Consider the following 16,979-nt stretch of genomic DNA (forward strand, 5'->3'; position numbering starts at 1 on the left):
ATGACTATTTATCTTTGATCAGCTTGCTATATATTACAGTTAAAGAGACCTTTCTGTTGGATGTGCAGAATTTACTATGATAAACTATTGAAGACTTTGTTGACTTCAGCTTTACAATATGGAATGATCAAGAAAAATATTTCTTTATCACCATTTGAAAAACAATGGTTTGATCCTCAGTGCCTATGTTTAAAGAAAACAAAGAACCAAGTACTATGAATGTTTCGTAAAAACAAAACTAGAAATCTATTGGATGAATACTGTAAATTAAATAAAAGTTACAAGTCATTATGTAAGACAAAGAAAAAGTTATTTTTGGCTTAAATAAACTCATTATTATTAAAGACAAAAAATACTAGTGATTTTTGGTCACAGTGCACCGATTTTCCTTCGGTAAAGTTATTTAAAGCTGCTTTCTGATGTCAAAAACGACCTCCAATAGTTTTTAAATTTTTTAAATTAATATAATTAATTTTATATAAATTTAATTAATTAGGGGGGTCGGAAATCGCAATAAAATTTAAGATTAATTTTCATTTGCATGGTGTTGTGAACACACCACTGCACAAAATTTTCCAAGGTCATGCATCAACAACCAAAGTCAGTAATGTTTTCAGTTTATCATTATTACTAGAAATCAATTCAACTATGGGATATCTTCTACAGATAAAAATGCAAGAAATTTTTGTAGAACTTCCTATGCAGTTATGTAGAGCATGTATAATTGGCAAATATTGCATTTTCCATTCCATGCTCTACTATTGCTACTGCAATATCTTTTGTTTTCAGATGACCACACCCTGGTTTTACAGTGAACTTCCAATCTCCTCAAAATGCAAAATCATTTTCTTAAAAGAGTTAGGATTATAAATAGAAATATCGTCTGTGTTTAGTCTTCACAGCTATTGTTCGTAAATGAATAAGAAACTGCCACCTGAATAGTAATTTCAAATAAAAATTAGTTTGAAAAGAGATCTAAAATTGCTTTATGTTCATAGAATAAGAACAAATGTGTAATGATTATAATCATCATCTTGGTTTAAACATCAGACTGAAAAATTCTGTACAAATCTATATCCAAATAGTGTTTCTCTTTTATTAATTTTCAACACTTAGTAAACATATTTTGCATTTTCTTGTGGTTAGGTTCTCTGTAAACTTTTCGAATTTTATTGATTTGTGGATAATTTATTAATGTTTTTTATCCCAGTTTAGACCATCCACAGAAATTTTTATATGTAAAATAAGATGATCTGAACTGGGACAATGTATTTGTTTTTTGTATATGGATTAAATATTTAAAATAAAATGGAAATTTGTAACTTGTTTTGACATAACTCAGTCCTATTCTATATAGGAATAGAATAGGAGGACTAAGTTAGAACTTATTTCCTTAAAGCTATCAAGCAATGATTCTAATCAACACACTATTAGATTCACCTATTGACTAAGACATTCATTTCATTAATGATTACATATGTTTCTGACCACTACAAAAAAAGTTCATCCTACATTGAGTACATTCCTCTCTCATTAAAATCAATTTTTTCAGAATTTATTTTACCTTAATTTTTGTCATAAAAACTATGATGTGTATGTTTTGATATATAAATAATTAATGTCATATTAAAAAAATATTAAATAAAACTGATGATGATTTTATTCTACTTTAATACGTTCATCTATGAGTAAATAATCCATAATTTGGAAGATATTTATATGGTTTACTCCGACTTCTTCCCCTGAAATAAAAATCTGCAATAAATAACTATATTCTTACCTTTTTGTTATTTAGTCTACAATTGGTTTCATCAACAAAGTTTGAACCATTGGAATTAGACAAATTTCAGCAATTGTATTTTATAAATTTTAATCAATTTAATCACTCACAGCCTCAGTGGAACCAGCAACAAATTATTAGAATAATCATATCTGAGGTCAAACAACTCAGTAGTATGATGCACAAAGCAAAATATTAAGAGAATTCACATTCTATTTTAGCAAGAAGTTTAATGTGTTTACAAGCCTAACTATGCACTCATATCTATAAATAATTAAGTGTGTAGGTTTTTTCAGTATTGGTATCTAAATGACTATTAACATATACTATATTTATGCATGTATAAGCAAGATCCCATTTCTGAAACAAAAAATAAAAATCTCAAAATTCCTCCAAGGAATGAGAGTAGAGATGCAGGTATACAGAAATATGGCAACACCACAAATTCCAAACAAAGATGGTAAGTGATGGTTAATGCTTATTGTGTATTAAACATGGGTCAAGTCAGAGTGATGCACAAGAAAATGGAAATAGAAAAGCAGGAAGAAAGTTTGTCATAGATGAAAAAAATATGCAACATTGGATTCAAATAAAGGATGCTTTTGAGAAAACGTTACAAAGTCAGCAAAATATCCCAACCTGGAAACAAATCTTTTGAGACTTATCTGTGAAATGATTCAGTTTGAAGCCTGAAGGATTGCCCAAAAGTGAATTTAAGGCAAGTTACAGCTGGGCATGATGTTTTGTGGCATGACATGAGCTTGTGATTCGGTGTCAAACATCAATGGCACAGCACTTATACCTAGAAAGAGAAACTACTCACATTTCAGAAACATGTTCTCAGCTTAAGAAAGACACATGGCTATGACTTATAAGTTTCATCAGCATTGCCTATTGTCCTGTCTTCTTTGACTGTAGTGTCACTTTGCATATCAATCAGGCAGGTGAAAAAAACAGTTTTGGTGTGAACACCAGAAGTAGAAAAGTACTATTATACCATAATGCTGTGCATCACCACTAACAGAAACAAGCTGCCACCTTGTCATTTTTGAGCGTAAAACCCTGCTGAAAGATATATCAATATTCCAGGCGGTAGTGTAAGTTCAAAATCAAGGCTGGATGACAGAAGAACTCTACAAGAAGTCAATGTGGTTTTGGAATCCATGTCAGTTGTAGACAGCTTCAGAGGTCACCTGACTGAAAGTGTGAAAATGATGATGAGGGAGGAGAAAAATGACATGGTTGTGATACCAAGTGGGATGACTAAAATGTTGCAACCACTTGATGTATCCATCACCCAGCCTTTCATTTGCGACATTTCTACTGTGATTGGAGATGACACTGACTGGGTGGCAAAGAAAACCATCCATTTCAGATGCATGAATGGATTATGGCTAATACCCAGAAGAAATGGTGTCTAAAAGTTTCAAAATTCACATCCATTTCCAACGTGATGGACAGGTCATAAGGTGATTCGGTGTATCTAGCATCATCTGAGAATAGACTCAAGTGGCACTGATAGTGACAGTTATTGCTTTTGTTCTTCAATGTCAGTTTCAAATGAAGACAGGACTATAAGAACTGTAATCAATAAGATATGTAAAGACAATTGAGATAATGAATAATTTTAAAGCAATTTATTATGTATAGGCTGCAGCTTATACACGCATAAATAAGGTATATTTTCTATCATAACTTATACAAAAAACTGATGATTTATGACAGTAGTTTTCAATTTTTTTGGGGTTCATAACACTGTGCTACAACCTTTATGTGATTTTCTGTTTTTAAATATTATAGGACTAACAAGTCAGTCAAAGTACCAAATTTACTAACTGCAGGTTAACATTGATATTGTGACAGAAACTTTTTCAATATTTCATACTTGAAGCTGAGACTTTGACAAGATGGAAAAGGCATCAGCCTGCCATCCTGGATATGAACCCTCTTTTTCAATATTTCATACTTGAAGCTGAGACTTTGACAAGATGGAAAAGGCATCAGCCTGCCATCCTGGATATGAACCCATTTTTTCAATATTTCATACTTGAAGCTGAGACTTTGACAAGATGGAAAAGGCATCAGCCTGCCATCCTGGATATGAACCCTCTTTTTCAATATTTCATACTTGAAGCTGAGACTTTGACAAGATGGAAAAGGCATCAGCCTGCCATCCTGGATATGAACCCTCTTAATGGGACAGAAAAAGAATTTTTTCTCTATAGTTTATCACTAACTTTGTCTACTCCTTCAATTTATATTGAAATCTTGGGGAAAAAATAATTTATAAAAAATGCTTGTTTTTCACTATTTATTTGTCATTATTATACTGAATTAATCTTTAACAAATTATGCTATTGTAATACTGAAATAATAATTTGTTAACAGTTTGTGGTGCTAAAAGAATACTCATTTACTGTGCTTTAGGGATTAATAATTGATGTAGCCATTTCCATTGATCTTTATATAATTTATATATATATGTATGTCTGAAGTCTGCTTCAGCTTTTATTAGATTATTAATGTCTCATTAATGAACTAAATTTAACTTTCATGATAAATATTCTACAAAAGAATCAAATCTGAAATGTGACTAATTGCATATTGTGTATCCAAAATCATAAATTTTGATCTAAACTTTGCTGATGAAACTAGTTCATACAATTTTTTTGAACAATAAAAACTAATGCCATTACTAACCTAGCAGATCTAGTCAACACTTTTCCTTGAGAGAATTCCCTTGGACCTTCAATTGTATCTCTAGCTGATTCTGTCTCTAAATATATATCAAAACTAACCAGCAGATGTTGCAACTGACAANTATTATCATTATATATTTTGACAGCTAGCATTTTAAGGCTTATTTGTAAAAAATTTTGTTTGATTTTGTGCAATTGTTTATTTTTTGTGTCCCATCAAATATGGAAGATTGAAAGCAGCATTTTCGGCATATTTTGCTCTTTTATTACCGAAAAGGTAAGAATGCTGTTCAAGCGAGAAAAAAATCGTGTGACATATACGGAGAAGATGTATTGACAGAACGACAGTGCCAAAACTGGTTTACAAAATTTCGTTCTGGCAATTTCAATATTGAAGATGCACCACGTTCTAGATGGCCAATTGAAGCCAATGAAAACAAAATAAAGGTACTGATTGAAGCAAACTGCCGAATAACAACATGTGAAATCACCAAGAGATTAAATTTGTCCAATTGAACCATTTATGATTACTTGAAACAAATTGGTTTCGTTTCAAAGCTTGATATATGGATTCCACATGTTCTTAAGGAGAGATGCTATCTTTGGTGGGATTTTAAGGAAATTTTTTTATTCGAGTAAACAAATTGAGTAATATCATCAAACAGAAAAGGTGGCCAGAATTGATCAACAAAACAGGTGTAGTGTTTTACCACGATAATGTCAAATTTCTCACAAGTTTGGTAACTTGTCAGGGGCATGCTATCACACCAACTATATTTGCCAGATTGAGCACACTCAGATTATTACTTGTTCCAGTCTATACAAATTTTTTTTAACTGTAAGGCATTTACTTGAAATGACAATGTCAAAAATCACTTGGATCAGTTTTTTGTAAGCAACGATCAAAACTTTTATGAATGTGAAATCATGCTACTACCAGAAACGATGACAACAGGTATTTGACCAAAATGGTCGATATATAATTCAAAAAAATATATTTACTATAAAAATATTGTTTTTCTTTCCATGGAAAAAAAACGAACTTACTTTCCGAACAACCCAATATATTTAATGATAAAAATTAAGTTATCAGTGATTTAATTATGGAATCAAATTATTTTGATTGTTATTACTTGTGTACTTTTAATAAAATGATGTTAATATAATTTTCTTTATTTTTACTTTTATTTCCACTTTTAGATCTAATTCATTAACACCTGCACTGAAATTGAGCAACTAAAATAGGTATAGAATTTTCTAAAAATTAATTTCAAATGTAATAAATTATTGAATTATAAGTTCATATTTATTTAGTGGAATTACAAATTGCTGCATAATTTGTTTAAATACACAGTTATTGTAATTGAAGAGCAGGTGACAAATCTCAGCCAAATTTGGTATAAATTCTGCCCTGAGCATAAAATTTTTTCTTAAAAATAAAACTGTACTTCAAAATTCAGTCACTATAACAAAATTTGGCATTGTTGTTCCCTTAATGCACATATTGCATACATTTTCAAAAGTTAATTGAAATTACTGCACTTTGTTTCTTATTTGTGTGGAGTGTGGAATTGATGATTACATTAAAATCCCTTCCTGCCCATGCTCGAGTCTGGCAAGTCCCATAGCGTTACAAAAATCCGGGCGTGAAGGGTCCCCGAGAAAAAAAAATTTTTTTTTTTGAATTTTTGGAATGTTTTTTAGGTCCCCAAATTTTTTCAAAATTTTTGCCCGCGCGAAAAAATTTTATCGCGATTTTAATTAGCCTTTAATAAGGCTCGATTAAGGCTTAATTGTTTTTTAATGGGATTTTTTTATCAAATTTAATTCATCGTTCTAAAGTTGTAGTGCATGGATTTGACTTCAGTAAAGTTATTTAAAGATAGTTTCTGATGTCAAAAACGACCTCCAAAAGTTTTTAAATTTTTTTAATTAATATATTTTATTTTATATAAATTTAATTAATTAGGGGGGTCGGAAATCGCAATAAAATTTAAGATTAATTTTCATTTGCATGGTGTTGTGAACACACCACTGCACAAAATTTTCCAAGGTCATGCATCAACAACCAAAGTCAGTAATGTTTTCAGTTTATCATTATTACTAGAAATCAATTCAACTATGGGATATCTTCTACAGATAAAAATGCAAGAAATTTTTGTAGAACTTCCTATGCAGTTATGTAGAGCATGTATAATTGGCAAATATTGCATTTTCCATTCCATGCTCTACTATTGCTACTGCAATATCTTTTGTTTTCAGATGACCACACCCTGGTTTTACAGTGAACTTCCAATCTCCTCAAAATGCAAAATCATTTTCTTAAAAGAGTTAGGATTATAAATAGAAATATCGTCTGTGTTTAGTCTTCACAGCTATTGTTCGTAAATGAATAAGAAACTGCCACCTGAATAGTAATTTCAAATAAAAATTAGTTTGAAAAGAGATCTAAAATTGCTTTATGTTCATAGAATAAGAACAAATGTGTAATGATTATAATCATCATCTTGGTTTAAACATCAGACTGAAAAATTCTGTACAAATCTATATCCAAATAGTGTTTCTCTTTTATTAATTTTCAACACTTAGTAAACATATTTTGCATTTTCTTGTGGTTAGGTTCTCTGTAAACTTTTCGAATTTTATTGATTTGTGGATAATTTATTAATGTTTTTTATCCCAGTTTAGACCATCCACAGAAATTTTTATATGTAAAATAAGATGATCTGAACTGGGACAATGTATTTGTTTTTTGTATATGGATTAAATATTTAAAATAAAATGGAAATTTGTAACTTGTTTTGACATAACTCAGTCCTATTCTATATAGGAATAGAATAGGAGGACTAAGTTAGAACTTATTTCCTTAAAGCTATCAAGCAATGATTCTAATCAACACACTATTAGATTCACCTATTGACTAAGACATTCATTTCATTAATGATTACATATGTTTCTGACCACTACAAAAAAAGTTCATCCTACATTGAGTACATTCCTCTCTCATTAAAATCAATTTTTTCAGAATTTATTTTACCTTAATTTTTGTCATAAAAACTATGATGTGTATGTTTTGATATATAAATAATTAATGTCATATTAAAAAAATATTAAATAAAACTGATGATGATTTTATTCTACTTTAATACGTTCATCTATGAGTAAATAATCCATAATTTGGAAGATATTTATATGGTTTACTCCGACTTCTTCCCCTGAAATAAAAATCTGCAATAAATAACTATATTCTTACCTTTTTGTTATTTAGTCTACAATTGGTTTCATCAACAAAGTTTGAACCATTGGAATTAGACAAATTTCAGCAATTGTATTTTATAAATTTTAATCAATTTAATCACTCACAGCCTCAGTGGAACCAGCAACAAATTATTAGAATAATCATATCTGAGGTCAAACAACTCAGTAGTATGATGCACAAAGCAAAATATTAAGAGAATTCACATTCTATTTTAGCAAGAAGTTTAATGTGTTTACAAGCCTAACTATGCACTCATATCTATAAATAATTAAGTGTGTAGGTTTTTTCAGTATTGGTATCTAAATGACTATTAACATATACTATATTTATGCATGTATAAGCAAGATCCCATTTCTGAAACAAAAAATAAAAATCTCAAAATTCCTCCAAGGAATGAGAGTAGAGATGCAGGTATACAGAAATATGGCAACACCACAAATTCCAAACAAAGATGGTAAGTGATGGTTAATGCTTATTGTGTATTAAACATGGGTCAAGTCAGAGTGATGCACAAGAAAATGGAAATAGAAAAGCAGGAAGAAAGTTTGTCATAGATGAAAAAAATATGCAACATTGGATTCAAATAAAGGATGCTTTTGAGAAAACGTTACAAAGTCAGCAAAATATCCCAACCTGGAAACAAATCTTTTGAGACTTATCTGTGAAATGATTCAGTTTGAAGCCTGAAGGATTGCCCAAAAGTGAATTTAAGGCAAGTTACAGCTGGGCATGATGTTTTGTGGCATGACATGAGCTTGTGATTCGGTGTCAAACATCAATGGCACAGCACTTATACCTAGAAAGAGAAACTACTCACATTTCAGAAACATGTTCTCAGCTTAAGAAAGACACATGGCTATGACTTATAAGTTTCATCAGCATTGCCTATTGTCCTGTCTTCTTTGACTGTAGTGTCACTTTGCATATCAATCAGGCAGGTGAAAAAAACAGTTTTGGTGTGAACACCAGAAGTAGAAAAGTACTATTATACCATAATGCTGTGCATCACCACTAACAGAAACAAGCTGCCACCTTGTCATTTTTGAGCGTAAAACCCTGCTGAAAGATATATCAATATTCCAGGCGGTAGTGTAAGTTCAAAATCAAGGCTGGATGACAGAAGAACTCTACAAGAAGTCAATGTGGTTTTGGAATCCATGTCAGTTGTAGACAGCTTCAGAGGTCACCTGACTGAAAGTGTGAAAATGATGATGAGGGAGGAGAAAAATGACATGGTTGTGATACCAAGTGGGATGACTAAAATGTTGCAACCACTTGATGTATCCATCACCCAGCCTTTCATTTGCGACATTTCTACTGTGATTGGAGATGACACTGACTGGGTGGCAAAGAAAACCATCCATTTCAGATGCATGAATGGATTATGGCTAATACCCAGAAGAAATGGTGTCTAAAAGTTTCAAAATTCACATCCATTTCCAACGTGATGGACAGGTCATAAGGTGATTCGGTGTATCTAGCATCATCTGAGAATAGACTCAAGTGGCACTGATAGTGACAGTTATTGCTTTTGTTCTTCAATGTCAGTTTCAAATGAAGACAGGACTATAAGAACTGTAATCAATAAGATATGTAAAGACAATTGAGATAATGAATAATTTTAAAGCAATTTATTATGTATAGGCTGCAGCTTATACACGCATAAATAAGGTATATTTTCTATCATAACTTATACAAAAAACTGATGATTTATGACAGTAGTTTTCAATTTTTTTGGGGTTCATAACACTGTGCTACAACCTTTATGTGATTTTCTGTTTTTAAATATTATAGGACTAACAAGTCAGTCAAAGTACCAAATTTACTAACTGCAGGTTAACATTGATATTGTGACAGAAATTTTTTCAATATTTCATACTTGAAGCTGAGACTTTGACAAGATGGAAAAGGCATCAGCCTGCCATCCTGGATATGAACCCTCTTTTTCAATATTTCATACTTGAAGCTGAGACTTTGACAAGATGGAAAAGGCATCAGCCTGCCATCCTGGATATGAACCCTCTTAATGGGACAGAAAAAGAATTTTTTCTCTATAGTTTATCACTAACTTTGTCTACTCCTTCAATTTATATTGAAATCTTGGGGAAAAAATAATTTATAAAAAATGCTTGTTTTTCACTATTTATTTGTCATTATTATACTGAATTAATCTTTAACAAATTATGCTATTGTAATACTGAAATAATAATTTGTTAACAGTTTGTGGTGCTAAAAGAATACTCATTTACTGTGCTTTAGGGATTAATAATTGATGTAGCCATTTCCATTGATCTTTATATAATTTATATATATATGTATGTCTGAAGTCTGCTTCAGCTTTTATTAGATTATTAATGTCTCATTAATGAACTAAATTTAACTTTCATGATAAATATTCTACAAAAGAATCAAATCTGAAATGTGACTAATTGCATATTGTGTATCCAAAATCATAAATTTTGATCTAAACTTTGCTGATGAAACTAGTTCATACAATTTTTTTGAACAATAAAAACTAATGCCATTACTAACCTAGCAGATCTAGTCAACACTTTTCCTTGAGAGAATTCCCTTGGACCTTCAATTGTATCTCTAGCTGATTCTGTCTCTAAATATATATCAAAACTAACCAGCAGATGTTGCAACTGACAACTCAATATGTAATTTCTAGCACTGGCAGGTAACATTTCTACACAATAAACATTAACTTCTTGTTCCAATTCCTGAAAGAGTGATATTTTAAATACATAGCCTGTTTCTTTTAATTCATAAGACATTTTGCTTACTAGTACTGCAGGATCATTTCTTCCAGTTCTCTCAGATTTCCAATTGACTGTTAACAGGAATAGGGAAGAAGTAGAAGGATAATCCGGAGGTATTAATACAAATGTTGAAAGCTTTGCTAAACAAAAATATTAAAAATAATTCATTTACATTATACAAGATATAGAGATGAACATGAGAGAGATATATTACCTAAACCTCTTTCTACAGTTGCTTTAAAGACCGAATGATCTTCTGTCGCTAATCCAAGTTCTATGATATCAGCAGAACTAGGATGAGTCTGAATGAATAATGAACTTATATAAATTTGATTTTTAATAATAACCAATTAATTTACAGAATATACAAGATAAGAAAATACTTATATATTTACCAAAAATTCATCCCATGTACTACAGGTCCAGTTTTTAAATATAATAGAAACTTTTGATGGAAAGAGATCTGTAACATCTGAAGGAACAGGAATAGTTCCACGTTCTGAAAAGATAAACTTGTTATAAATTTTTCTATAAAAACATTAGTGAAATAAACAGTTTACAAGATGTTTACCTAATGATGAGAGTTGTGCATGTAAAGCAATCCTGGCTTGAAGTCGAGAGTGCATGGAACGTAAGGTCATTTCCATAGAAGATGCACTAATCTGATAATTAACTTTTGTATCTTCCCAAGATGGCAAATTTTCATTAGTTACAGGTAAAAATTCTAAACCAGCAATACGTTGAGCCCAATGATAGGGTCGTCCATTTTGTGTCAAAAAGCTTTCAAATTGGTCACTGCTATTTTGAAGAATATTCTTAACTTATTTTATATTAATATTAAAAAATCTATTTTACATTATCTTTATACAAGTTTTACCTTATTTTTTTTAATTGGTAATGATTGGCTGGATTTGGTGATTCTTTACCAAAGTCATTTGGAAAAAGACAATTTAGAAGTAAATCTGGTTTTAAAAGATCACTGAAACAAACCAAAATTATATTAATATAAAATTTATTCCTTACACACTGCTATATTTGTTGAACAACTCACCCAGCTGATACTCCTGAACTTAGGTGTGGTGTAATAGACTTTACAAGAGCAGTTACAATATGAAGATGAAGTAAGTAAGAGAAATTAACGCACATAGAAGTCTCTTCTGAAAAGAGAAAAAAAATATTTACATTGTAATAATACCATTTTTACTTTTCTATATCAAGGAATTGAAAAAAAATGATTGTTTTAGTATAAGAAGATGACAATAATTTAAGAAAATGTGATTTATTTTTAACTGTAATAAAACATTCTGTTACATATTCACAAAAATAAATTGTATGGTACAATACAAATATAAATTATCTCTGAGATGGAAGTCAGCCAAGATTATTGTTTATTTCCAGATTCTATGGTAAAGTTGTACATACTGAAATATAAACATCTTGTAAGCAACAGTCTAATCAATTTAACAATTAACATTATAAAATTAATTTCTACAGTTTATGAAACATTGATTATTTTATTTAAGTTTTATCTTATTAACAAATAAGATATGAAAAAATTTTAGAACTTTTTTTTAGCATTCTGATTTTATTTTAAAGGAAATATTAACTAAATTATAACTGAATATATATGTTTTGCTTGCATTTTTAGAATAATTATATTCTAAAAATGTGTGACAGTCCAAAACCCTTTTGTTTTAGAACAGTATCACCCCTCTAATAAACCTCGTAATTAGGTGTAAAAAGAAAAGGGGGCTTCTGCAGTCAATGACCGAGACGCTCTACTCGAATAAGAAAAAAAGGGAATGTTAAAATATCAATAAAAGAAATCTTCTCCATTTGTTTAAAGGTAATTCTATAGACGTTAATATCAACAAGACGGGAATAAGAGATGTTTCTTACCTTCTCTTTGGTTGCACATGACATGTGGTTACAGCAATAAATCGCCTCATTCGTAGTCAAACGCGACATTTTATATAAACAATATCTAGATAGTTGACCAGGTTAAAGAAATTATTGTCAGATGAATGTTAATTTATGGATGAGAGCCATCAAACCTATAGAAATTTATATTATAAAATCATATCTTCTAGACACTGACATCAATAAATTAAACAAACTTCTCTGTGCCAGTGGTCAGTACTAGCTAGATCCAGACATCAACGCATGAACAGGTATGCATATAAATCATGAATGAGGTCATAGTTCTCACCCCCTCAAAAATAGTATAAAGAGGGCTTGGATGTAGTCCACAAGGCGGACATTTACAAAGCGGACATCGACTGCCACATCTACTGACCCATACCGCCATAACCACCATGACGATCCAGGAATGTTTTCATCAACAACCCATATTACGGATCAGGAACTTAGAGGTATTTTTTTTGGACATCTATTTGTAAACTCTCTCTCCTAGAGATCTCTCTCTCGTCTCTTAATTTAACTTAGAGAATAGAGATCCATATGAAAGATGAATCATTATCACGACGTAGAATAGAATTTTTGTAGCTCTTCACCTTTGCCTTTGATATGTACGATTTTTAGTTGTTTATAAAAAGTGTTATTCTTGTTCAACCTGTGTATTTATTTGGGAACCTGTCAACTTACCCATTAACCTCCCCATTCATTTCATTTTGCCCTCCTATAAAGCCATCCTCTGACAGAGCCGCCAGTAAGTGGGGACAACTAACCCCCTCGGTTCTCACAAATGCAAGCAAAAATATACAAATTACAAAAGAAAATTAAGTGCAATCATTGACTTTATCATGTAGTTGTCTTATTTGATACCACTAATTTGCTTTTTGTACACCAAATTCAGATGACCTTACATTTTTACAGATATCAAGCAATTGCACTTTCTGCAAATAGTAACATAGACAAAAATCTTCACAAAACAATAAAAGTTAAACCTTAGATTAAACATGAAACTGTCATTTTATGAATTATAGCAACATATTCACCATAAAAATATAAAGTATCCTACCTCAATAAGAATTTTATAATTTTTTTTTTAGTTCTCTGAGAATATTCCCTAAACTACATAAAATTGTATTATGTTTGACTTTTGTCCACTTTATATCTGAAAGCTGATATTATAAATATTACAGATAATTACTGACTGCCAGGGTGAATACTGACCCATTTAATTTTTATTTTGTGAAATGCTAAAATTCACTATTTTTTCTAGGAAAATGAAACTGAGTTCTATGGCATAGAAAACAAATTGTACAAAAAAAACTTTTTTAAGTGAACTAAATCTAACATAACAAATCAGCATAGAGATCAATGTAAATTGACAGCAATTGGAAACTTGAAAAACACATTGCACATGATCAGCTTACAACTAACAATAAACCCAGACAGTATGGCAAACTTTGACCTCAAATATCTTGGCCCACAGATTAAATTTCAAAATTCCAACTTCATTGTGACATTGGCCTTACTGAGTTGTGCATATTTACAAACTGTCATGTTTAGTGGTAATGTGGTTGTTTTAACTTTGATCACAGATGAAACACTTTCTGACCTATGCAAAGCTCTGTTATGCTATGCTCTGATAAAAAAATGATTCAAAATAAACTTATAATTAAACTGAAATACTATTAATTAATTTTACTTCAACAACTTCTGCTAATGATTTTCTTAATAAAAATACTGATAATAGAGAAACTTAAAGTTTTTATATGCATAAGAAAAAACTCTGATTAAATTATCAATTATATTTTTGAAAGTTGTAAATGATAATGTTATAATTTTATACTAAATAATTATGAAAAATATGTCACAATAGGTTTGTATATTTAGATCTATAATTCTCCCTCATTAAACCTGTCTGATACACTCTATCTCTGTGTGATAAGTAGAAAATAACAAATATGTAAATACTTGTTTCTACAGTATTCCCAAAAAGCATATTCAGTCTACAAAATGAAACATTTACTACTGCTAATACAAAACTGTAACATTCCTAATTTAAAAGAACAATGATTTAACAAAACACACAAGTTACAAAATGATTCTTTAATCAAATATTAAATGATGCGTATGGTAAATATAAGGTAAGGATAATATATTTTTTTAAAATCAATAATGCAGTGTTTTAACTAGATTTCACATCATATATATCATTTATTTAATTTGAATTAGCAATTCAAAGAAAAACTTACTATTGCATTTAACTGTGATTGAAACAGTTAAAGGATGTTTAGACAAAACATTTTTTGTTATTTCTTCTCTGTCTATGGTAGATCGACGATGTCGTTTCTAACAAAATATAAATTTATATAACGCATACATTTGCTTTTATAAAATGAATCTTAAACCCTTAATATTTTATGATTAAACATGCTGCATGCAATTTATTAAAAATTTATTTTTTAAAAAATTAATTAATTTTGGATTCTTATGATTTGAAAAGAATTCTTTAATCATTATTAAATTAAACTCATGTTTGTAAAATAAAATTTTAAAATATTTTTCATATATAAGGCATATATAATTATCTACAAAATCTTTTGATGCTATATTATTACTATATTTAAATTGATAAATAACTCACTACTGTTGAAGCTTCTTCTTGATCAGAATCTCCACTATCTTCATCTTAAAATTAATAAACAGTATAATTGTGTATTATTATGAAAATGAGCTGTAATACTTCTATTATTGTAAATTTAGTAATTATATTCTCACCATCTTGTTCTGCTTGAGTCTGAAATGTTTTAGCTTCTTCCACATTTCCTTCAATGTTGATATGCAAATTTTGATCTGATATATAAATTGAAACCAAATTTAAAACTGTTCAATTAATTAATTTAATTTTAAAAATAAAATTTACCACAAGCTTATAGCCAGTAATTTTTTANATATATAAATTTAATTAATTAGGGGGGTCGGAAATCGCAATAAAATTTTTAATTTTTAAAAAATATTTTAAAATATAGGCCTAGTTAGTATTCACCCTACTTTAAACCCTTGTCCTCCCAAGACATCTGAGAATGCCCTGGGAAATCCGACTCCAGCTGTTCTCAAGGTCATCCAGCTGTGTAAACAATGACTCATCAGTGTTAAACTTCAAAGCTTTTTCTTCAAAATAAATGCATTTCTTTCGTTTTTTTTTTTCAGTTTTAAGTATTTTTTATCCTTAATTAGAAATTCCATAAAAAGTGGGCGGGTCAGAAGGGGTTAATTAAACGGTCTATATGTCCTCCATATCCATGTTCCAAAAATGCATTCTGATGCAGGCTACAACTGACCTGTGTGCAGTTGCATTTTGCTACATAAAGAAATGTGGCCAGTGTGTAGCGAAATGTCGTCACGAGCAGCATTGGCCATTTAGGAATGGGTTTTAGAGTGTTCATTGTAAAGCACTGCATAAAGAAATGCGGCCTTTTAAATGCCAAAGATTCATTTCAACCATCATCAATATATCGACAATAAAATGCTTCTAAAACAGTAAATAAACTTTGTGCCTCATCTCATTAATTCCTATATGCTAACTCACAAATTGTGAATATAGCTTTTATTCTCAACACATTAATAGAAGAGCAGATTGTTTTAAGACAGGTTGGGAACTTGATAAATAAAACTCTTTAGCCAACTACCAATTAGCCTATAACCAAAAGTCACTGGGCTTCAGATCTAGTGATTGTGGCAGACAGAATTATTTTTATGTTCTATAAAAATAATTGGCTAATCACTCTAGCAAAATGTTGCAGAGAAATTGTTTGGGTGCTGCATCTTGCACCCAAACAATTTCTCTGCTATAGTGCGGAGATGAGAAGTTTGGAGCATATTTCCACATATAGTGACTTTAACAGAATGTTTCAATGATCCAGATGAAGACCAATGACAAAGAATGGTGTAATGTAAAGGTAAAGGTAAAGGTATTGAAAGAGAACGGTGTGGTGTGGTTTTACACTCAACTACCTTATTTGATCTGATGAAAATCAATCAAATTGCCCGCGCGAAAAAATTTTATCGCGATTTTAATTAGCCTTTAATAAGGCTCGATTAAGGCTTAATTGTTTTTTAATGGGATTTTTTTATCAAATTTAATTCATCGTTCTAAAGTTGTAGTGCATGGATTTGACTTCAGTAAAGTTATTTAAAGATAGTTTCTGATGTCAAAAACGACCTCCAAAAGTTTTTAAATTTTTTTAATTAATATATTTTATTTTATATAAATTTAATTAATTAGGGGGGTCGGAAATCGCAATAAAATTTTTAATTTTTTAAAAATATTTAAAAATATAGGCCAAGTTAGTAGTCATCCTACTTTAAACCCTTGTCCTCCTGAGACATCTATGAGAATGCCCCGGGAAATCCGACTCCAGCTGTTCTCAAGGTCATCCAGCTGTGTAAACAATGACTCATAGGTGTCAAATTTCGCAGAATGGCTAGACAATAGAAAATAAAGTTTGAAGCCTTTTCTTCAAAATTAACGCATTTCTTTCGGTTTTTTTCAGTTTTAAGTATTTTTT

The 16,979-nt window shown here is 30.2% G+C and overlaps 1 protein-coding gene across 1 annotated transcript in view; it reads right to left on the minus strand.

The window, feature by feature from the left end:
* Positions 1-6,900: 6,900 nt before the first annotated feature.
* The window catches only part of LOC111637167 (THO complex subunit 5 homolog), a 34,668-nt gene continuing 24,589 nt past the window's right edge, over positions 6,901-16,979 (minus strand). Inside the window, exons 8-19 of the mRNA XM_023382591.1 lie at positions 15,335-15,341; positions 15,190-15,264; positions 15,056-15,099; positions 14,664-14,760; positions 11,552-11,657; positions 11,378-11,479; positions 11,072-11,298; positions 10,896-10,999; positions 10,715-10,802; positions 10,525-10,640; positions 10,271-10,461; positions 6,901-7,694 (exon numbers count right to left, since the gene is read on the minus strand). Of these exons, the coding sequence (XP_023238359.1) occupies positions 7,631-7,694; positions 10,271-10,461; positions 10,525-10,640; positions 10,715-10,802; positions 10,896-10,999; positions 11,072-11,298; positions 11,378-11,479; positions 11,552-11,657; positions 14,664-14,760; positions 15,056-15,099; positions 15,190-15,264; positions 15,335-15,341 (1,221 nt within the window). The 3' untranslated portion in view covers positions 6,901-7,630. The remainder of the gene's footprint in view (positions 7,695-10,270; positions 10,462-10,524; positions 10,641-10,714; positions 10,803-10,895; positions 11,000-11,071; positions 11,299-11,377; positions 11,480-11,551; positions 11,658-14,663; positions 14,761-15,055; positions 15,100-15,189; positions 15,265-15,334; positions 15,342-16,979) is intronic.

This window comes from Centruroides sculpturatus, unplaced genomic scaffold (genome assembly GCF_000671375.1).
Source record: "Centruroides sculpturatus isolate CEXI.00-Female unplaced genomic scaffold, Cexi_2.0 scaffold1080, whole genome shotgun sequence".
NCBI classification, from domain to species: Eukaryota; Metazoa; Arthropoda; class Arachnida; order Scorpiones; family Buthidae; genus Centruroides; species Centruroides sculpturatus.